General features: G+C 45.4%; 1 protein-coding gene across 14 annotated transcripts in view; it reads left to right on the forward strand.

The window, feature by feature from the left end:
* Window positions 1-11,992: 11,992 nt before the first annotated feature.
* HECA (HECA ribonucleoprotein granule regulator) overlaps window positions 11,993-24,175 on the forward strand; it is an 88,015-nt gene continuing 75,832 nt past the window's right edge. For 4 of the 14 annotated variants that reach the window (XR_014786713.1, XM_084827701.1, XM_084827700.1 and 1 more), the window contains exons 1-2: window positions 11,994-12,640; window positions 17,390-17,509. Coding sequence is in view for 13 of the 14 variants with exons in the window: in XM_084827701.1 (XP_084683827.1) it covers window positions 12,406-12,640; window positions 17,390-17,509 (355 nt within the window). In the remaining variant the exon portion in view is untranslated. The other 10 variants (XM_084827699.1, XM_084827704.1, XM_084827705.1 and 7 more) reach the window with 10 other exon arrangements.

Below are 24,175 nucleotides of genomic sequence, written 5' to 3' on the forward strand. Positions count from 1 at the left end.
GAACTATACAGGAAAGATGTGAATGTCCCTGATAGCCGTGATAGTGCGGTCACTGAACTTGAGCCGGACATCCTCGAGAGTGAAGTCAAGTGGGCCTTAGCAAGCATTACTAACAACAAAGCTAGCAGAGATGACAGTATTCCAGCTGAGCTATTTAAAATCCTAAACGATGATGCTGTTAAAGTGCTGCACTCAATATGCCAACAAATGTGGAACACTCAACAGTGGCCACAAGACTGGAAAAGGTCAGTTTACATTCCAATTCCAAAGAGGGGCAATGCCAAAGAGTGTTGAACCTACCGTACAGTTGCGCTCATTTCACATGCCAGCAAGGTTATGCTCAAAGTCCTACAAGCTAGGCTTCAGCAGTATGTGAACCGAGAACTACTGGAAGTACAAGCTGGGTTTCAAAGAGGCAGAGGAACTAGAGATCAAATCGCCAACATTCGCTGGAACATGGAGAAAGCAAGAGAATTCCAGAAAAACGTCTATTTCTGCTTCATTGACTATGCTAAAGCTTTTGATTGTGTCGTTCACAACAAACTCTGGCAAATTCTTAAAGAGATGGGAGTACCAGACCACCTTACCTGCCTCCTGAGAAACCTGTACGAGGGTCAAGAAGCAACAGTAAGAACCACACATGGAAGAACCGATTGGTTCAAAATTGGGAAAGGAGTATGACAAGGCTGCATATTGTCGCCCTGTTTATTTAACTTATATGCAGAGTACATCATGAGAAACGCCAGGTTGGATGAATCACAGGTCGGAATTAAGATTGCCAGGAGAATTATCAACAACCACAGATAGGCAGACGATACCACCCTAATGGCAGAAAGCGAAGAGGATCTAAAGAGCCTCTTGTTGAGGGTGAAAGCGGAGAGTGCAAAAGCTGGTTTGAAACTCAACATTAAAAAAATGAAGATCATGGCATCTGGCCCCATCACTTCCTGGCATACAGAAGGGGAAGACATGGAAGCAGTGACAGATTTTATTTTCTTAGGCTCCAAGATCACCGCAGACGGTGACTGTAGCCATGAAATTAAAAGACGCTTGCTTCTTGGGAGGAATGCTATGGTAAACCTAGACAGCATAGTAAGAAGCAGAGACATCACCTTGCCGACAAAGGTCCGTCTAATCAAAGCTATGGTTTACCCAGTAGTAATGTATGGCTGTGAGAGCTGGACTATAAGGAAGGCTGAGCACCGAAGAATTGATGCTTTCGAACTGTGGTGCTGGAGAAGACTCTTACGAGTCCCCTGGACTGCAAGGAGGTGAAATCCATCCTAAAGGAAATCAACCCTGAGTGCTCACTGGAAGGGCAGATACTGAAGCTCAAATATTTTGGCCACCTAATGCGAAGAGAAAACTCCCTGGAAAAGACCCTGATACTGGGAAAGATTGAAGGCAAATGGAGAAATGGATGGCAGAGGATGAGATGGCTAGATAGCATCACCGATGCAATGAATATGAACTTGAGCACGCTCTGGGAGAGAGAGGAGGACAGGAAGGCCTGGCGTGCTATGGTCCATGGGGTCGCGAAGAGTTAGACATGACTTAACGACTGAACAGCAACAACTAATGGGTTTACCCAAATAATAAAGCCTTCCGGACAAGGCTTTTATTGTGCAGGCACACTGCTTCATTCATGGAATTTTAGGGGTGGTGGTGGTCCAGATGATGTTGTCTACAGTTTGTAGCCCTCCTGTAGTTTCCCACCACTTTCCCATCTTTTTCCACACCAGAAAAAATATATTTCAGAATAAAAGTTAGAAATGCTGCACAATGCCTTTTGACAGTTAGCACTAAGAGCCCTCAGTCTGGAAGCACCCAATGTCTCTGGCTTTGTGTGAGGGTGTGTTTGCACCAGGTTTCTTCCCCCGGGACAAATCCTCAAGAAAAGCAAGTGCTGTTTGTGCTAGATCCAAGTGCAACAGAGATAAACATAATTTGTCCATATGCAGGTTGGTTCCCTGGAAGCGAGTTCCTCAGATTACAGACCTTTCCAGGTGATAGGTCTGCTGCAGTTCTTTAGATATTCCATCTGTGAAGGAGCCCATTACTAGTGGCAGGCTAACAGAGGTCTGTTGCAAACTAGTTTGTAAAACATTGTCTATATATTTCCATATTAGAAGATCAAGGCATAGATTTTGATATAATCGTTGTTGATATATATATATGTATGTATGTATGTTTGTATGTATGTATATGTAGCGAATTAACAGTATAGCATACATACAAAAATTAATCCTCAGCCAGTCAATCTACCCATTTGTAAGCATACAGAAATGGTGATGTATGAACCAAAGGAGAAACTCACACAGATCACATAGAAAAAAATTAGTATGGGTGACAAGTTAAGCATGAGGCAAGACATATTTTGACTGAAATAGGGTTGAAGCATGAGGCAAGACATATTTTGACTGAAATAGGATTGACAAAACTGGCATTTGGTTGCCACTGGAGGAGTGCACAAAATGCTTCCTGGCCCCTTTTGTGACTCAGCCTATGTTTTCAGGGTTACTGGAACCACTGAGCCTGTAACAGCGGTGTCTCCGCTTAATCTAAGAAAATGTACGGGGGCCATTTTGGGAGCCTGAAAAACACACCTAAATGTGACTGAAGGTGTTTCCAGATGGAGGGCTCCTAGCCCTACCAGTTTAAGGACACTGTGCAGCTATTCTGCCTTTTCCTCCTTAATGGTCCCTCTGCTTTTTTTGTGGAAAGGAAAAAGGCAGAAGTGCAGGAAAAACACAAAGGATTACAAATTGAAGATGTCATCATCTGTGATGGGAAGTATTTGGTATTGCTGCCTCCTGTTATAAAGGCAGCTAACAGAGAAAACAAAAGGCAGAACAGAATGAGTGCTTACCAGTCCCACATGAAGTTGTTGTTGTTGTTCAGTCGTTCAGTCGTGTCCGACTCTTCGTGACCCCATGAACCATAGCACGCCAGGCCTTCCTGTCCTGCGCTGTCTCCCGGAGCGTGCTCAAGTTCATATTTATTGCATCCGTGATGCTATCTAGCCATCTCATCCTGAAGACAAAAGGCTAAAAAAGAGACCACAACTCTCTTCAGCGAAGAAAGAAAAATGATTTACTCACATTTCCTTGCATATACAGTATAGATGCAGGAACAGCATAGGGTTTCAAGAGAGTTTGTTCAGTCTGTTTTGTGTTCCTTTACACAAGCAGGAGTGATACAGCAAACCATGTGTTACCAGCAGTGGAGGAAGGTTGGAGAGAGAAGGGGGAAAGGAAGGGGAGGAGCAGGAAAAACACATTGTAGGCTATAGAGATCCTAAGGCTAGCTATGTTCAGAGTTCCCATGCATTAACTAGCTAACTGCAACACTGCCCCCTTTCTGTAACTTGCAGATGAGGTTGCAATATTCCCAATAATCTGGACTCCCTGTAATATTCAGTGAGTGAGTGGGGTAATTGCACAATAAAAGCCTTGGCTGGAAGCAACCTGAAAGACTCAGTGCAATCCTACATATGACTCTAGTCCAGGGGTGGGCAACTTGTGGGCCTTCATATGTTGTTGGACTGCAACTCCCATCAGCCCTCACAACTGTCCATGCTGGCTAGGACTGATGGGAGTTGCAGTCAACATCTGGAGGGCCACAAGTTGCCCACCTTTGCTCTAGTAAGAATTATGCCTGATTGAGTTAAAAAAAGAGAAGAGCCTGCTGCAAAATGGAAGACATACGAGTACTTCCATGTCTCTAGAAAGATATGATCTGCACAAGCCATCATAGTGAAAATACCTCTAAAGGGAGGCAAGGATTTCATTTAAACCCTGTTTTTATAGGCACACAATAATTTGTCTACACACACACACACACATATACACACAGTAAAAATGTGCTCCTATCTAGATCTATACACTGGCCTTATGATGTGAAAATATTTAAGAGATATTTTACAAGCTAGTCTGCAACAGATTTAAGACTTTCATGGAGTATCTGCTGAAATATGCAGGCCCCTAAATATGATGTGCATTTTCAGAATGATTAGCCTGGATTAGCTCTCAAATTCCTAAACAGCAGCTAGAACTGTTCCTCCTCCTCCACTCTCCCCCTTGTAGGGTGCAAGGTGTTTTTTAATACACGGAGTAGCAGCGCTTAGTGGTAGAAGAATGAACTTATTTATTGGCCTTATAAGTGGACAGTGGTCCTGTATGGATAATTAAAGCAGGACAGGGGTAAAAGATAGGGTTTGTGGTTGCTTTTGTTGTTTAAGACCAATTTGAAATTCACAGCACATACATTTTATTTTTATTACATTTATATTCTGCCTTTTTTCCTCTTGCAAGGAACCCACGGCAGCTTACATGGCCCTCATCCTCTCTATTTCATCCTCACAGCAACCCTGTGAGGTAGGTTAGGCTGAGAGTCAGTGACTGGCTGGGTGGGGACTTGAACCTGGGTCTCCAGAGCCCCAGTCCAATACTCAAACCACCACCCCGCACTAGCTCTGCAATGAAAAATATAATGAGTTGTAATATGTAAGCAATACTTCTACTAACCACAAAAAGATTTTGAGTCTACATATTGCTTAGATGGAACAGCAAAAATAACCTTTTATAAATAAAACAAATTATAGACTTGTAGATCAAGAGTGCAAAAACCAGAATCTTCTTGCATTTCAGGCTATAATGCTCTCTGAGCTGTTTGTTTATGGACTTCACAGTAATGGTGTTTTGGCTGCCTTTACTAGAAAACAGCGATAAAAACCAAAAACCAAGACAAAACCCTGAGAGCATAAGACTTATTTATTTGCAAGAGAAAATGAAGGAATAATAAACGTAGGAGGTGAAGCCAGTGATCTACAAGGCAAGGCAAGCGATGCAAAAGTAACATTTAAGCGCAGTATCAATTCCCAGCTAAATAATTAGATTTCACTATGCCTGTGATTCAACTTGTCATGCTTAAAATCCGTAGGCTATCTCCAGTGTTGGCTCTCCACAAGCGGACTGACGGAACCAATTCCCTTTCCCCCCTGAAGCCCCTTGCACGCACCCCAGATCTGCTCTGGAGAGTCTGGAACAGATTTGGGGGTTGTGTCGGGGGATGAAAAGGGGTGGAGAGGAACGGGAAGTTCTATTACATGAGGGGATTCTGCTTGTGTAATATATCAGTATCAGAGGCAGTATGCCTATGTACACCAGTTGCTGGGGAACAGGGGCAGGAGGCAAGGGAGGCTGGTGGGTCTGATTTTGGTGGGGTTGATATGCCATTCTGGGTTTTAGTTACAACCAGTCAGAAGTGTAAAGGAGCTCCCAAGGTGCTGTACTCTATCCCCCAAATGGGTCCAGCACCTTGGATAGCTCCTTTAGACTTCTGGCTAGTTGTAACTAAAAGCCAGAATGGAATCTCCAGCCCGCCGAAATCATATCCACCAGCCTCCCTGGCAGGGGGGTGCTGTTGCACTCATGTCCTGCTTGTGGGTTTCACATCAACAGCTGGTTGGCCACTGTGTGAACTGAATGCTGGGCTAGATGGACCCTTGCTCCAGTGTGGCTTTTCTTATGTTCTTACATTGGGTGTAGTTCCGTACATCAGCCTTCTCCAACCTGGCGCCCTCCAGATGTGTTAGACTACAACTCCCAGCATCCCCAGCCAACCATGCTGGCTAGAGCATGCTGGGAATTGTAGTCCAACTCATCTGGAGAGCACCAGGTTGAGGAAGGCTGCGGTATATGCTTGGTTTCCTTGATTCCAGGATATGGGGACATAACTTCTCTGGCTTTAGTAAGCTCTTGAAAAACCCCCAACTGAATGCAACCGTTATCTTCTTTTGCAAACATACCCCCAGAAAAGAGAGGGGGTAGGGAAGGAGATTTAGAATGGTTCAAAAAAAGAAGGTTAATACTAGTAATCTGAAACATCGGTGCAAAGTGAAGCAATAGAGACCTTGTGAAGAGCTTTGGACTGAGATATGGAATCAGTTTATTACTGGCTATGCAAACAGAAATAAAAATGACATTCATCGCTTTTCCACACGTGGGTCATTATGGAAAGACCTTTTGGGATACAAGGTGATAGTATTTTCCATATGTCTGAATTAACTTTTGGAGCCATGACAAATTATGCTTTGACTGTCTATTCCCAATTTAAGTCAATTATTGAATCTCACCATCACCACAGCAACCCATTGTTAAATGGTTTTACACTGTATGTATTGTTTGTCACTCTTTATGTTTCTTAATATTATACTTTTTTTTTTTTTTTTAAAGAAAGAAGGCTTTGGCCCTTTTCTTAGAAACTGGCATGCAGACATAAAAGAATTAGGGGAAATAACTATGTGGAGGATTTGATTGCAGAGCCAGTAGTTCCCACTTCAAATCTGTCCCCACAAGGCTTCTTCCTTAACAAGTCTCCAGCAATGACAGGTATCCTCTTGCTACTATATCTTGGGAACTAAAGCTGGAACTTGGCTGGGAATGGTGGGTCAAAGTAACCGCAGCACAAACCTCAATGTGCCAGATGTTCTGTCATATTGTCTGACAGACGTACAATGTGGTGGTTGTGTGTAAGGGGGCAGAGCTCAGCAGTGCGCTCATTTGAGAGTGGCACCAATTCAAATACGAGTGTCCCCTTAGGGCTTTCCCTTTAATCAACCTCTTTCAAAAGTGGCAGGGAAAATCAGAATGTGGCTTAGAAAAGATGTATACTGCCAGTGTTGGTAACAAATGCCCTTTTGGATATATATACTTGGAACATGGTCCCAAGGAGTGGCGGCTGAGACCTCTCACACAAGAAGTTTCACCATACGGTCAGAGAGGACCACGAAGTGTTGTTACACACGCTCCAATTCCATGAGTGGTGAGAGGTTTCAGGGATTCTAGCACTTACCTGGACTTAGTTTCCTTTGGAAGGAAGTCAAAGGAGACATAGAGTGTTTTGTAATATTTGTGTTTTGTTTACAAATACACAGGCTGGGCATAGGTGGAGATTCATAGTTTAAGAGCACAATCCTATCTAGATTGGCGGCCGCCTCTGAACTCGGAGGCAACCACCTATCCAAAGCAAGGCAGGAGAAGCACGGAGGGGATCATTCCCTCTGCGCTCCTCCTGCCCTGCTTTTTCTGCCAGACAGCCAATTGCGGCTGTCTAGCCGCAGGAGCGGGGAGCAGGGAAGGAGGCTGCTGCATGACGCACTGGATGTGTTGTACAGCGAGCTACGCTCTCCCCGCCCCAGAACACCCCCAGCCACACCCCTTTCCGGCCGCTCTGTGCTCCTCTTGCGAGCGTGGAGGAAGGGGCTGCTCTGCGCTGCCTCGGAGGCAGTGCGGAAGTTGAGGGAGGTCAGTTCTCCAGGAACCGACCTTGGAGCACGGGCTCCGAGGTTGGTTCCCGAAAAATGGCATATCCTATGGCTGTCCAGCCACTGTCTAGCGGCCATAGGATTGCTCCCTCTGACTCCAAAGTCCACTGCTCCCTCATTATGGGATTATGCTCCCTCATTATCCTAGCCATTATGTTCCTCCTAGGAGACACTGAATGCAGCTCCTTTGGTTTTCTGGCTGATGGATGAGGCCAGAGTGAGCTGCCCTTCAGATCTCCAGTCCCAGGGCAAATCTCTTCTTACAATCCCAGAAACACAGAGTTGGGGAATCCTGGGAGATCATTCATCTCAACCCCCAAATCCATAACTGTGAGTGGGCATAGCTCAGGGGCAGAGCATTTGACTTCAAGTCAAGTGACCCTCAGTTCAAATCTGAGTGTCCCCTTAGGAATGTTTACTTACAAGAGCAGCAAAACAGTGTTTGAAGTGGAGCAGATGCCATTCCACTTCTTTTCTGGCAGAACTACAAGTAACCACCCCACTTCTTTTCAGGCAGACATAACTGAGTTTGCCTGAACATCCTAATTCCTTTTTTCTTCCACTGTGAAACCATCCCTATTTCCTTTTCACTTCAGGCACTGCCGCAAAAATCATCTTTCTTTGTTCTTGCTAACTTGCTCAGGGGAGAGAAACTCAGAAACGGAGGGTTTTGCCAATATTTGCGACAGTTCTTCTGGATGTATTAATCTGGAACATGGTTCCATAGAAGCAGTGATAAGGGTGAGAAGATGGAGCACCATCCCCCAATGCTCTGCCTCTGGGTGGCTGAGTGGATTGGGCTCAGAGGAAGAGGGAAAGCAAATGGGCATGGAGATGCCACACCACCAAGGGAGGGGGGCTCACTGAAGGCATCTTCCCATCCAAAACTGGAAGGAGCAGTGGCCTTCAGGGGTTTTTCTTTGAACCTCTTTCAAAAGCAGGAAAAACCATCCTTCCCTGGTCTTGCTACATAACCCAGGTAGAGAAACTCAGGATGTGACTTAAAAGGCAGTTTTTCTGGAAGCATAAATTTGGAATGTGGTTCCAACCTACAGTAGCAGAATATTTAAGTACAAGAATGTAAGCATGTAATGGGGCAAAGGTTAGTGGTACAGCATTTGACTGCATTTCAGGTGGTTTCCAGTTCATATCTGGATATCTCCTCAGGGGTTTTCCTTTAATCAAGCATCCTGACTAGTAGCCATTGATAGTCTTATCTTCCATGAATTTGTATAATCCCTCTTTAAAGTCTTCCAAGTTGGCGGCAAAGAACAAAGAATCATTACATCTTGTGGAAGTGAAAGATTAGATCTCTCAGTATTTTTATTTGTTCATTAAAAAAAAAAAAAACACAGCCAGGGAAGTTGGATTATTAGAGCAACAGTAATGGGTAGCGGGGTTTAGTTCTACCTAAGCAGAGAATCATGGTGAGATGCAGTGTGCAATCTCCTTTATGTGTGTACATTATCTGCCCCAGTGAGCTGAATCCAAGTCAAACTGGGAGAGATCTCGAGAGTGGGAGCTTAAAGCTCTTAGGCCGAATGTAGGTATCAGAGTTATTTATCGCTTGATGACTCCTAACATGAAGTCATGACTAGGAGTAAGCCTCACTAAACTCAATGGACCTCCAGCTACATTCCAGAGGTTGTTTGTGTGATGGTAGCATAAGCCAAACTCAACCTGGATCAGATGTTGGCATGCCTTGGGAAGTGTTTGAAGACTCTAGGTTGTGTTGCATGCTAAAAGCCAACCTGGGCTGAGTTCGTTGTATAACGTCAGCATGCCCATGGCTACTTCAGTGTGCAATTATTGAGACTTCACAGGCTGTTTGAAAGCTCCAGCTTCTATTTACTGTGAGAAAGGGGCCCTGATCCATTGGCTGCCTCTGCAAGATCTTAAGCATGTGACCTGTCTCTCTGCCCTTTCCCCATCCCCTTTTCAAGACAGAAGGCCAGCGTCAGATCTGTGATTGAATGTCATCATTTTCAAAGCTCTCAATCCAGTGCAGAGTTTTTCCAGAGAAATGTTCCTGATCAAAATCACTTCCTGATGCTATTAGGACTAAAGGGGGGGAAATACCGGTACTGACGTTGCCGGATGCTTTACAAATTCCTGTCCTAGTTAGGCAGCAGAAACAAGTGGTTTACTGAGCTTATGGTGCCAAACATGGCTGCTGACGTCCATTCAGCTTAGTGGGCCACATGATATGATGGAGCACTTCCTAACTGCTAGTGGAAGGGCTGACAGGCAGAGCCCCATCCATTAAATTGGCCTTTGACACTCTGCAATGTCATATTTTGCCTGTCTCTGTAAGACATCTTCCCCCACCTGGCACCCTCTAGATATTTTGGACCTCATCTCCCATCAGCCCCAGCCAGCATGGAGAAGACTGCTTGCTGTAGGACCATAGGAGCCAATCTGTGGGAGTGCTCTGATTGATTGCACCCATTTTAGAAGGGAAGATGGATTTTGAAAGGTGGTCAGGATACATTTTTCAATCTCTTTTCTCATGGAGACTCACCTGAATGTGATTGTGGCCAACTTCTGGAAATGCTACAAGATCTTGGGGGAGTGGCTAGAATTGTGGAAGGAAAGCAGGGAAAGTATTCACATTCTTTGCATTTTTATTGAGACAGAGACATAATGTTAGAATATTTGTTTGTGCCTGCCCACATATCCCACACCTGGGATATGGTGGACTCAGAAATAGTTCTGGGAAAATTGAAGCATCCAGTCTTAGGTGATGGGACCTCCATCGAAGACTGAAGGTGCTTCCAGGTGGATGGCTCTTGGTGCTAGAACTCAAGAGGACATTGGGCAGCTATTCCATCTTTTCCTCCTTAATGAATTTTTTGCGGTAAGAAAGAAGACAGAAGAAGTGGTGAAAAAACACTGGAGGGTTACGAGTGGAAGATGGTGGGATGGTTTGCAGAACATGGCAGCCCATCACGGGTTAATTAACCTTCGAGGAGCCGCAGTGCATGCCACCTGCCATTTTGAATATTCAACCCCCGGCCAGGGGTTGTCATGTTGTGAGAAGCCAGCTACTGCGAGCTATGCAAGGATTAAACATGGTCTGTTGTAGGGTTGTGCAAGGGTTGTTTTACTCTCACATAACCCACAGATGCTGACTTCCCAAGAGATGACAAGCCCTGTCTGGAGGTTGAATATACAGAATGGTGCCCATGGGCACTGCGGCTCATCGTGGGTTTAATAACCTACGACATATTTCGCCAATGACCTCTGGGCCCCTTGTAAAATTCCATAAATGAGTCAGGGCAATGGCATGATAGAAGTCTCATCTGGCTGGCCGCACCCTGAGATATCAGATTGAAAGTTGGTGTGCAAATTCAGGAAAAACATTTCGGGTTACAAGGACGAATCCCATCTTGATTCCTGCAACTGTTTTAGAAGTTGGAGTGGAAAGATGTACAACACAACACACTGCCTGAGATATCTCCCTTGATATTTCAAAGACTGAAATATTGGGATGAACATTAGCATGTGCATCCAGGACAACATTCTGCATTTCAGTGACAAAACCCAGCTCGATCCTCCAGCTCCCATTTTCAGGAGACCAGGAGTGAGTGAGATCTCTCAAACACTGTGCTTTATTATGGAAAGCAATCCTAACTGCTTCGTATCATAAAATCATGTTTGTGTGCATGAACTGACTTGGCAATCAGCCTTTCTAAGTAGAGCTATTTCTGAACCCCCCAAACTGCCAAATTGAGAGTCACACTATCCCAAAATAACATATCATCGCACAAAGATTCAGCAGTAGGCCAAATAGTGGAAATGAATATGCCTCTTATAGGCATGTGTTCCAAGTAAAACTGAAATCACACATGCATTTTTCTTTACTTTAATGAAAATAATACTCAATATTCCAGTCTTTAAACTTTCACACACATGTATCTGAAATAGACTTTATCACTTATGACACTTCTCTCATTTCTGTTAATGTGCACTTCCACTGTTCACACATCATGCTTTCCCTATTTTTAGTGCCCCCATGTCCTCTCTAGCAGAAATCGCCTCTACCCCTGACTGCCTACCTCGATTGCTGGCCCGTTCTGCATTGCAACCGGCTGTGGGTGCAGTTCCAGAGGTATCCTTCTAGTGTGCACATGGAAGGCAAAAATATCAGGAGGTCACCTTTTGAATTCCACACTAATCTGGACTAACATCTTCTGGTCCTAAAGTTACAACTTTTAGTGCAGGGGTGGGCAACTTGTGGCCCTCTTTATGTTGTTGAACTGGAACTTTCATCAGCCCCAGCTAGCCTAGGCAATGGTGAGGGATGCTGGGAGTTGCAGTCCAACACCATCTGGAGGGCCACAAGTTGTACATAGCTCCAACCGTTCATGCAACAGTGTGCAGGTAAGGGATGGGGGCAGACGGAGAAGACTCCACGCTGCGAGAACAAGGAGCGTGTCAAGCGATCGCTAATCGGATTAAGAGATTTTGCCCATGCACTCTTCCCATATTCTTTCCTGCACGGGGGATGGATCCCGACACACACATCTGGAGGAGCCCCTTTCGCAACCATCGTCGTGACGCTTCGAAAGAGCCTCTAGCAGCTCCCAAGCGCCTCCCTGCCGCTGCTGCTGCGCTGCCCGTCCAGCCTCTGAGCCGCGCCTTCCTCTCCCTCGCTCTTCGCTCCCCGCTGTCACGAAGGCCTGGCAGAGCGAGGAGGAGGAGAGGAGGAAGCGGGCAGGGCGGGGAGCCGAGCCGAGGGCGAAGCAGCAGAACCAAAACAAGCGAGACACGCCTTTCCCCTGGCTTGCACTTCTTCCCGTGGCCGGGCGGCCGCGGTGCGTGCGTGCATGCGGCGGGCCCGTTGTGCGTGAGAGGGGAGGGCGAGCTGGCTCCTCCGCCCGACAATGGAGCTGCAATAAGCCGGGGTTGGTGGCGGCGCTAGCGGCGGCGGCGGCGGCAGCAGCAAGCAAGAGGCGGCGGCGGCGGCGGCGGCAGCAGCAGCGGCATCCAGCGCCTCCGCCACCGTTGCCTCCTCCGCCTCCAGCTTCCCGCCGCCGCCGCGACCCGCTCCTCCTCCCCCCCCTCCTCCCCTGGCGATGCCGAACCAGAAGAGTAACAAGGGCAAGAAGAACAAGCGCGCCAACAGCAGCGGGGACGAGCAGGAAAATGGAGCCCTGGCCGCGGCGGGAGCGGCGGGCGTCGGCGGAGCGCTGGCCGCGGCGGCCGCGGCGGGAGCCAGCGGGCCAGCGGCGGCCGCCGGAGGAGGCGCGGGAGGCTCCGGGGGAGCGGCGGCCGCGGCGGGGGGCTCGGCCCCGGGCGATTCCAGGAACGGTAGGACGAGGGCGGAGGGGACGGCCGCGGAGGGAGGGGAAGCAGTGCAGCCGCGATGCAGTGCGCGGCCGGGCAACTTCTCTCTCTCGCGCTTCCGTCCTGCTCCAGCCGAGGGGCAGGGCTGGCTGGCGGCGCCCTGCTCGTGGCGAAGCGGGCCGGGCCTTCGGTGGCGCAGCAGCCCAAGCGTGCAGAAAAAGAGGGCGCGCGGGCCAGGACGGAGGCGAGCGGAAGGGAAGCGTGGGCCCTGCCGCTCCCGCCTGCCTCGCGTTCGGCCGCGAGCGCCGCCGGCGTCTTGCGGGGAGGCTCTTGCGTCCCTCGCCAAAAAGAGGGCGCTTGCAAGGCGCGCGCGCGCGCCCGGCCTGTAAAAGGAGGATTGCAAAGGCACATGGACCCAAACCTTGCATGCCTAGGAAAGGCGGGTTCTGCACCTTCGGGACCGTGTTCTTGATCTGAAGGGCCCCTCTTGCTCTCCCTCCACCTTGTTTTGTTTTTTAAGCTTGCGTCTGGCTAGGAAACCGAAACTATTTAGGTTGCAACGCTTCTTGTCCCAAAACTCAAGCGTGATCTATCAGTAGACTGCTGGGCTTTGGGCCTGGTGTACCCGAATCGCACTTCAGCGATAGATGAGTGGGTCTCTTTGCAGCCTATTTGTGAAGTCGGAGATGTCCTGTGTACGCAGCCCTTTGGGACTTACTCCCAAGTAAGTGTGCATAGGATTGCTGCCATAGTGAAGCGGCCGGACATATTACATGGGATGTACGTGTTTATAATCACCACGGGCCCGTAGTTCGAAGCAGCTGGCCTTTGCTTTAATGCAGACAAAACAGGTCATTTTATTCTATTGAAAATTTGGTCTGGTAATCCCCATATTTTGAGGAGCCACAGCCAGTTAGAGTGAACTGGAGCTCTCAGTGTAAGAGCGCTTCATATGTTCAATCCTGCCTCCACCACCTGTATGGGCATAGATGCTCCATCCATCAGTATTTATTGTGGAGGGAGGCACCAGTCATGTGCATGTCTCATGTGGATGTCTCGTAGCATTCAACTCGCTGTTAAGCACATTGCAGTCGTCAGGTGATGAACATGTTAAACGTGACTGTTACATTAAAAAAGTTCATGTTAAACATGTATTGCTAGAGTGTCCATGATTCACAAGTGCAGGACAGGCTTTCCTGCATATCCAGTTCATAGTTCTGAACTTAGCCTCAGTTCTGGGTGATGATGTTAATAACAAGCGTTATTCAGGTTCCTGAGCCATATTGGCCAGCTGTCCTCTTTTTAAGGGCCAAAACAGACCTTATTTTATATCTGTATCTAGCATCTCTTAATTCACCAGCTCAGCCATTCATTACCTGGTGAAAAATGTTTACACTAATGATTCCCAAATATTTATGTATGGGACCAAAATAGCTCCGTTTATTGCTGTTTTCTTACACAGAACCACACCGGCAATCTGGCAGCTACCATGCCTTGTCAAAGAAGAAAATGGGGTGACTTTTCACGCTTATATTGGTCCTTCTTAAAATTACTATTTAAATTCTGTTCTCAAACTATATTACATTGGAAAAAAAAAAAAAGACCAAGGTATGAAAATACCAAAAGGTAAGATGTGAGTATTGTTAATGGCACAGCCATTTCCGCCTCTCTATGTTTAGCAAGGGAGCAGGGCAGGTGGAGGAAAAAGACTTCACTACAGGTGGGTGGTAAGTAGGTAGGTTTATAGTACAACAGCAGCTAGGCCATATTGTGCCACACACTGCTGTTGTCTAACTGATTTCTAACAATTCAAACAGGGACAACCCCTGTAAAGTGCTCTGGTGGGTTACTCTTAGGATCTTGATACATGAGTCTTAGGGCGAATTTAAATTATCAGTGGGAGAAACAATGCAGCGTTTGGTTGTTTCCCCCGACCCTACGTGTGCCGGTCACATTACCGGGATTACTCCAATTACCCACATTGCATCACAGGTTGCCATGTTGTCCAAACCTGGCACGGGGTGCAGGCATAGTTCATTTTCTCCCACCCATCAACCCATACTGCAGAGCGTGGGTTGTAGGGTACGTGACAATGAACCACCTTTTAAATGCTTGAATAAACAATCATAGAATAGTAGGGGCCTACAAGACCATTGAGTCCAATCCCCAAATAATAGGAGTAGGAAGGTTGGCAGCGGGAAGAAATATATACTCTGTTTCTGCCTGCTACAGTGAAGTACAGTAGATTCATCCAAAAACATTGTCTCCAGTTTACTAATGCACTTTTTCAGCAGATCAAAATTTGAATTCTTCAGTCGCCTTCACCCAGGAGTAGCTTTCGGCACAATGCCTGCGACTGGCAAAATAAAGCAATCTGATAGTTTGTACTAAATTTAGGACATGAGTTCTGATGTTCAGCACATTTGGATGAGGTCTGATACTGCGTGTGTGTAAGGATGTCTATTTTTGTATCTCAATAAAGATATGTTCCTAGACACTGAGTCCTTTCCCACAAGCTGGCATTGCTCAAAAATAGTGTCCAGATGTGGTGGGAGGCAGGAGGGGGATTTGATCCCTTTGCAACTTATATACTGTTCTAAAAATCCAGGGGATGCTGTACCTCCTATCTGTAGTACCTGTGCTTAATGGCAGCGTTTTTCAAACAGTACTTGCTGACCGTCTTTATCCTAATAGAGTTCTAGCTCTCATGATAATAGGACTTCCCCCTGTTTTCTGTGTTTTTATAGAAAAATTACATTGGGCCTTGTGATGGTCATCAAAGCACTTGCAGGCTCTTGCAGGAATCCTGAGAATTCCAGTTTGCATGTTCTAAGGGGCTGGTATCTCTCACAGTGGCAGAGATAAGTTTGAAAAAATTATAGTGAAATGTTTAAATGGAATGGAAACAAATAGATACATCAAAAAGAAGAAAAAGGCCCAAATCTATTTGTTTTTAGGAACACAGGATCATAGGAAGTCAGACCCTTGGTCCATTTAGCCCAGTATTGTTGATACTGACTGGCAGCAACTCTCCAGGATTTCAGGCAGGAGTTTTTCCAGCCTTATCTGGAGAAGCCGGGGATTGAACCAGGGCCCCTCTGCAAGCAAAGCATATTCTCTACCACCGAGCTATGGCCCTTTCCCAAACTTTTTCAAGTTTCTTGGCCTTTAAGATTGTGAACCAGAAAATATTTGTGTTTACAAAGGAATATTTTAAATAAATAAATAAACAAACAGACTCAAAATTTGTGGGTAAGTGTATTTTGGAGTAAGTGCCACATATAGTTTTGGCACCTGCCATATTTATGAAAATATTTACATTATGGATAATTGGAAACAGGTGAGTGCGCAAACTAGGTGCACCCCCTCAGGTCCTGATATATTTTCAACTTAGTCTTAAGGTCAAAGAAGCTGTCAATCTCTGCCTTACATGGTATCCATCTCCACATCATGCACACTAACCTTACATATATTTATACTGCTTTTCAGTTCTCAGAACTGTGTATACTGCACCAGTTCTTTATATTCAAATCTACTTAATGTGATGCGACCATGGGGCAGTTTATATATGCATGTATAGGAATGAATTGCTAAATATTTGGTGGCTCACCATTTAATACGTGCTCTGATGCACATATAAAAAAAAAATGTGTCTCAAGTGTTATGGAAGTTTTGTCTGTGGTGTATGACCTGTGAGTGCTCATTCACATATGCTCATTATCCCTTGATGTTGGAGTCATCAAGTGATAAACATGCATGTGTAAATTATCCCTACATCTACCTCAGGAACAAGGATAACTGAGAACTGGGTCGGAATTACTAAAACCATAGCCTGTTTAATTGTGATGCAGTACTACATTACATTGGCAAAAGATTGTAGATCAAAAGATTACAGATGGGCATTGGGGTGCTAGGTTTGGAATAAGAGCTTCAGTCCATATTTTATGGGCCATTAACCTGTTGAAGTTATAAAAGAGGTAGACTCAAACTTGAAAACATGCTTTCCGGACTGGCCATGTCTGCTGCCCATTTGTGGCCGGTACAGTATAATTGTTTATGACTAGTGTAGGAGTATATTGCATCATCAACTTCTTTTGCCATGAGCGCTAATGTAACCTTCTAGCGTAAGATCAATAGCGTTAGCTGGTGTAATGGGATTCCCGTTGTGCCAGCAAATGCTATTGGTGTTGTGGTAGAGGTCCCTTATGCTGGTGCAACACAATTTACATTAGCACTTGTGTCTAATCGGATACTGCCTTGTCTTCGGCTAAGAGCTAATTGATACACGCAGCTCTCAGCACATAGTATAGACCTCTCAAGGGCTTGTATCACCTTAGAATTCACAGATACTGGATATTTGAACGTGCCCCTCACTTTATAAGCTCCCTGTTGGTCAGCTAGATTTCCACATTCATGGATCTTTTGATGTGATTCAGAAGGGGTATAAGCCCCTGAGAGGGCTGTATCAGCATGTTCAAGTTGGCTCTTGGAGAGATGTGGGGTGAAACATGCTTGCAAGGGCTTGTTTATTATTCGTAATTGTTGCAGAGAAAGTGCCATTTTTAGTTGATATAAATCAGCATTGCAATACATTACAAATCCCAGGCAAGTAAGGTTTGTTTATTTAGCTTGTCAGTAAAACAACCCCAGACCTGCAAGGTTTGCCTTACATAGGTCACATGTAATGTTGTACTGAAATGCTGTTCATTGCTTATTTTATAAATCTTTGATTTTATTATGATCATTAATTACTTTTTTTTTTTTGCTTTAAAGACTCTGTTCCATGTATACTCAGACACCTTTTGACCGCTATATTATCCCAACAGAACAGCTCTTGGAGTGCTGATTTCATGATACGTAAATCAGAAAAATCTACTGCAAAGTTGGCCACTGGTAATCTCCCCATTGTCAATTCGCACATTTTCCAAAATAAGTTCAGAGACCCTAGGCATGGATCAGACGTGGACTGATTTTCTAGGTACCTTTCCCCCCACTTCCCATAACACTTTCTCCCCAGAAAAAGAGACCACGAAGCAAGCTCAGTGACTGAGAAAACATTGTATTCATGATGGTGCCCAGAATTGTCTGCAGAGGATGTTGAACTATGGTCATGAGAGTGAATTTATGAAGTTGTATGTTGAAATGACAGAAAATGAAAGCACAAGCTGCTCCAAACCATGATTTGTCTGTCTGTACATTTGGAAGCTCAAGTGGAAGCTTTGGTTAATGCAAAATAGGGTGGCTAGACTGCTAACTGGTGGCTAGACTGCTAACTGGGATTGGCTGATATGACAGTATTATGCCAGTACTTTGCCATCTGCACTGGCAGCCAGTCCATTTCCAGGCCCAATTTAAAGTGCTGGTTTTAACCTTTAAAGTCCTAGATGGCTTGAGGCCATGTTACTTGAAGGAGTGTCTCCTCCCATATTTACCTACTCAGACATTAAGGTCATCATCTGAGGCCCTCCTCCAGGTGCCCCTGCCAAATGAGGTGAGGCTGTGGTTACAAGAGAGAGGGCCTTTCCAGTGGTGGCACCCCATCTGTGGAATACCCTCCCCAGAAAAGGTCACCTGGGACTTAACGTTATGGTCTTTTTGGCACCAGATGAAGACCTTATTCTTCCAGGCATTTTAAGAACTGTTTTTAGTGCCTTTTGTTGCACTTTTATTTTGCTGATGGTTTAACTTTGGTTTTATCTGATATAGTGCTTTTACCCTTTGCTCCTGGTTTTATCTTGGTTTTATTATGTTCTGTTTTTATTCACTGTTTTATTATTTGTATTTTATTTTTTCATGTATTGTACACTGGTTTGTATATTTGGATCACTGTGATGTTAAATGGCTTACCCTGAATTCAAATTGAGATCATTCTATTGTTTTTTGGATTGTATCCAAGCGCTGCTTTATTCACTTTATTATTAATTATGAAGGCTAGTCCATTTCTGTGGTCCTCTTGTCCACAGTAGTAGATCTGGTGGTCATCTGATGTGAAGTGGCCCATTCCAGTCCATTTCAGTTCACTGACACCCAAAATGTCTATATTTAATCTTGACATCTCCCCAATAACCACATCCAATTCGCCCTGGCTCATAGATCTTGCATTCCAGGTTCCTGTGGTGTGTTATCTTTAGAACATCGGATTCGTCGTTCACCACCAGCACCATCGGCCGCTAGCTGTCCTTTCAGCTTTGAGCTAGCTGTGTCATCACATCCGGGGCTAGTTGAACTTATCCTCTGTTCCTCTCCAGTAGCATTTTGACCATCTTCCGACCTGGGAGTCCCATCTTCTGATGGTATACCGACATATCTCTGGTTGTACTGATCCATTTAGTTTTCACAGCAAGAATACTGGGGTGGGTTGCCATTACCTTCCCCAGGGATCGTATTTAGTCTGACCTCTCTGCCATGACCTTCCCATCTTGGGTGTCCCTTCACGGTTTAGCTCATGGCGTCATTGAGGTGCTCAGGCTCCAGCACCATGACAAGGTATCGATCACCTGGAATTACAGGCAAGCATGGTCTGGGAGAACAAAATGAAGCGGGACATAGGCTGATAGAATTTTGCCAAGACAACTCACTGTGCATAACAAACACTCTCTTCCAACAACCTAAAAGATGACTTTATACATGGACTTCATCACATGGTCGACACCAAAATCAGATTGACTACATCCTTTGTAGCCAAAAGTGGCGGACATGTATACAGTCAGTAAAAACAAGACCTGGAGCTGACTGTAGATCACTGATCACGAACTTCTTATTGCACAATTTAGAATCAGACTAAAGAGAATAGGGAAGACCAACAGATCAGTTAGATATGAGCTCACTAATATTCCTAATGAATATGCAGTGGAGGTGAAGAATAGATTTAAGGGACTAGATTTAGTAGATAGGGTCCCGAAAGAAGTATGGACAGAAGTTTGCAACTATCAGGAATGCCCTAGCTGCCTCTTACAGTCCCCTCCAATAGCCAGCTCAGGACACAGACGACGAGGATTCTTTCCAAGGCTTTATTACTTTATTCCTTTATGACTCTTACAGATACCAATCACTAGCGACTAAGTAAGGAACTGCACTGGGGATAGATAGCAGAGTAGCCTAAGCTCCAGGTAAGGCAGTTGGTCCCCGTTCGAAGGAGAACCGTGGGAAGACTCTGAACTTATGGGCTATGGAGAGATCCTCCCTCTTACCCTTGGGTCCTTGGGACGCGACTGTTGTTTTAGCGCCAAACGAGCGCAGCACCTCCTTTCGGCACCCTCCATCTGTCGCCGCTCCCTGCATCTGCGCCGAGCGTCCAGCAAGCCCCCCTCCAGCGCTCTCTCATTGTCAGGGTCACTATCTGTCCCAGGAATGCTGGCAGGAGGAATCTCTGTGCCTGTGAGGGATGAGCTGGCTCCTCTCCCACGGATTGCTGTTCTTCCTCAGAATCAGAACTGCTCTGGGGCTCTATGGGCTCAGTTTCCACCCTGACAGCAACATTGTTCAGGAGGCGGCAACAAAAAACGTACCAAAGAAAAAGAAAACCAATAAGGCAAGATGGCTGTCTGCTGAGACACTGGAAGTAACCCAAGAAAGAAGGAAAGCAAAGGGCAACAGCGATAGGGGGAGATATGCCCAATTCAATGCAAAATTCCAGAGGTTAGCCAGAAGAGATAAGGAATTATTTTTAAACAAGCAATGCGCGGAAGTGGAAGAAGATAATAGAATAGGAAGGACAAGAGACCTCTTCCAGAAAATTAGGAACATTGGAGGTAAATTCCAGGCAAAAATGGGTGTGATCAAAAACAAAGACGGCAAGGACCTAACAAGCAGAAGAGATCAAGAAAAGATGGCAAGAATATACGGAAGATCTGTATAGGAAGGATAATAATATTGGGGATAGATTTGACGGTGTGGTCAGTGAGTTAGAGCCAGACATCCTGAAGAGTGAGGTTGAACAGGCCTTAAGAAGCATTGCTAATAACAAGGCAGCAAGAGATGACGGTATCCCAGTTGAACTGTTTAAAATCTTGCAAGATGATGCTGTCAAGGTGATGCATGCCATCTGCCAGCAAATTTGGAAAACACAAGAACGGCCACCAGATTGGGAAAAATCAACTTATATCCCCGTACCAAAAAAGGAAAACACTAAAGAATGTTCAAACTATCGAACAGTGGCACTTATTTCACATGCCAGTAAGGTAATGCTCAAGATGTTGCAAGGTAGACTCAAGCAATTCATGGAACGAGAATTGCCAGATGTACAAGCTGGGTTTCGAAAAGGCAGAGGAACTAGAGACCAAATTGCCAATATCCGCTGGATAATGGAGAAAGCCAGGGAGTTTCAGAAAAACATCTATTTCTGTTTTATTGACTATTCTAAAGCCTTTGACTGTGTGGATCATAACAAATTGTGGCAAGTTCTTGGTGGTATGGGGATACCAAGTCATCTTGTCTGCCTCCTGAAGAATCTGTATAATGACCAAGTAGCAACGGTAAGAACAGACCACGGAACAACGGGGTGGTTTAAGATTGGGAAAGGAGTACGGCAGGGTTGTATACTCTCACCCTACGTATTCAGCCTGTATGCAGAACACATCATGCGACGTGCTGGGCTTGATGAAGCCAAGGCTGGAGTTAAAATCGCTGGAAGAAACATTAACCATCTCCAATATGCAGATGATACCACTTTGATGGCTGAAAGCGAGGAGGAGCTGAGGAACCTCATGACGAAGGTGAAAGAAGAAAGTACAAAAGCTGGGTTGCAGTTAAACCTCAAAACCCCCAAGATTATGGCAACCAGGTTGATTGATAACTGGCAAATAGAGGGAGAAAACGTGGAGGCAGTGACAGACTTTGTCTTTCTAGGCGCAAAGATTACTGCAGACGCTGACTGCAGCCAGGAAATCAGAAGACATTTACTTCTTGGGAGGAGAGCAGTGACATCTTGATAAAATAGTGAAGAGCAGAGACATCACACTGACAACAAAGGTCCGCATAGTTAAAGCAATGGTATTCCCGTAGTAACCTATGGCTGCGAGAGCTGGACCATAAGGAAGGCTGAGCGAAGGAAGATAGATGCTTTTGAACTGTGGTGCTGGAGGAAAATTCTGAGAGTGCCTTGGACTGCAAGAAGATCAAAGCAGTTCATACTCCAGGAAATATACAGCCAGACTGCTCACTTGAGGGAATGATCTTAAAGGCAAAGCTGAAGTACTTTGGCCAGATAATGAGAAGACAGGATACCCTGGAGAAGATGCTGATGCTAGGGAAAGCAGAAGGCAAAAGGAAGAGAGGCCGACCAAGGGCAAGATGGATGGATGATATTCTGGAGGTGATGGACTCGACCTTGGGGGAGCTGGGGGTGGTGACGGCCGACAGGAAGCTCTGGCGTGGGCTGGTCCATGAAGTCATGAAGAGTCAGAAGCAACTGAGCGAATAAACAACAAAACATATAGCTTGGGTTATTGACAGTTTAAAAGTACAATCAAGCAACGAAGTAATAAAAGTCATGGTTACAATCCTCAATCCATATTGACTTTACATATTTTTTACTCTGTGGTAGGCACAGGGCCCTTATTCTGGATTGGGGTCCTAGTGTGGCAGGTGGGGGGGACTTTTAAGATCTGGATTGGGCCTCTTGTGCCTACTCTAGAGCAGGGTTTCCCAAACATTCCGCCCTCAGAGCCCTCTTGCGACAGCTGGAAATGACTGAGGCCCACCAGTAACAAAATGGTGGTGGATGGAAGTGGAATTGGGCATTATCAGCTGACGCTTACTTATATAATTTTATAATGATACCTAATTCCTCTTTGGAAGTTGCTAAATTTTTTGTCACAGCTATTTCCTTGTAGCAGGGCATTCCATAGTTCAGCTTTGCTCAAGTGAAGTACAGACATTGGCTCTGGAGGTATCATTACTCAGCCTCCCTATTTGAGGCAGAATTTGCTGATCCAGAGGCTCTTATTTTATATAATTTTCCTCCTTCCCCTCACATGCATCTCAAAGTGTTCTTACTCATCTCTTGTCATTTCTTCTTCCCTTCTCCTTTCACACTTGAGTTGTACCCTTTCCTAATTGCCAGGTTTTTTTATCTTTCCCTCGTGCTCCTTTTACATTCACTTCCTCTTATAACAACTTCAGCGTATCCAATTCCTCTTAATTCCCAGTTTGTAAAAATTGTTATTATTAACAATATTAGTCTTTAATAATAACCAACTCCTTCTAACCAACTCCCACTGCCACACCTACCTATGCAGGGTGCATGGCACTGACATGGCACGGGGTGGTCAAGCAAAAAGGCACTGGGCAGCCTGAAACACTGAGACCCACCTGAAAGTGGGCCGAGATCCAGAGGTGGGTCCTGGCCAACAGTTTGAGAAACACCCCTCTAGAGTACAATTGGGAGAAAAGATGTAGCTACTAGATATAGATATAAACTCATACATGTGTAGTGTGAAGTCTGAATTGAACCCGTGCTACCATGCTGGATGTATCCACTGTTCTATCTCCCCTGGTCATGGGAAGCCCATGCAGCTTTGATCGTCCCTCAGTATATGATCAGTAGTATAATCCCAAGGAGGAAACCAACGTTCCTTTATGCAGTCCATGCTACCTCTGGGAATCCCAGAAACATTGCCATTGCTCTAGAAAGCACTGAGCAGAGTCAAGGGTGGGATGTTGGGGACAATATTAACTGTGCTATTAAGTGTGTGTTTGTTGATGTGGGTGCACACGCCTGCCCCACCTGTGTGCAAGGTTAATGGACAACAGTGGTTTGGAACCATAGCATAGTCCAGGTATAGGTATAGCTGTGCCATTTTGATAGGGGCAGTAGGAAGTTGGTCTAGAACTGCGTTCCAGTTCACAGATATAGCAGTACTGATGGTGGAGCTTGTATGGATATGGGGGGAACCAAAAAAAAGCTGGTGCTTGACAACACTTGATTCAAAACAGAAGATGAAAGGTGGGACCTGGGGCTTTCTTGGTAGTAGGACTTAATTCCAGTCAGGCAGTGTTGATGAGTGGAGCAGGGAACCATGTGTCTTGAGAAAGAGAAGCTGTATCAGGTAGGTGTGTCTCAATCCTAAACTAGTACTCCAGCACTATTTCCCCCTGGAGACTGTTTCTTAAAGAGTTTTAATTCTTTTTTCCCCATAGAAACCTTGAAGAAAGGAAACCAAGGACTCTTCCAAACGCATTCACACACACACACAAATTCAGTCCTGCACAAATGTGCTGGAGTGAATGTCCACTGTTAGGACATTTGCGTAACTTTCCCCTCCGTTTTACCATTGCCTTGAAATACATGCAATTTCCCCCTCGATTTTACTGCTTTGCCATGACATTTGCATATGTTTAGCAATCCCCCTCCCTGCTCTGTAACTCTTGTAAATCAAACACCTTCACAGTCATCATCCTTCCTATAGCATCTAGCTTGTTTTTAAGGCCCCTGTGCAAGTACCAAACTATTTTGACTCTGCTGAAATATTTGATGGAGCCATACTAATTGAAGCAGGTTTGGCTAATACAACATCAAAATTCTGGAAAGTTGTTACTCACTTCATAGTGAATAAAAGC

This window comes from Heloderma suspectum, chromosome 1 (assembly GCF_057233095.1).
Source record: "Heloderma suspectum isolate Gila_16-S chromosome 1, 16-S_ref, whole genome shotgun sequence".
NCBI lineage: Eukaryota > Metazoa > Chordata > Lepidosauria > Squamata > Helodermatidae > Heloderma > Heloderma suspectum.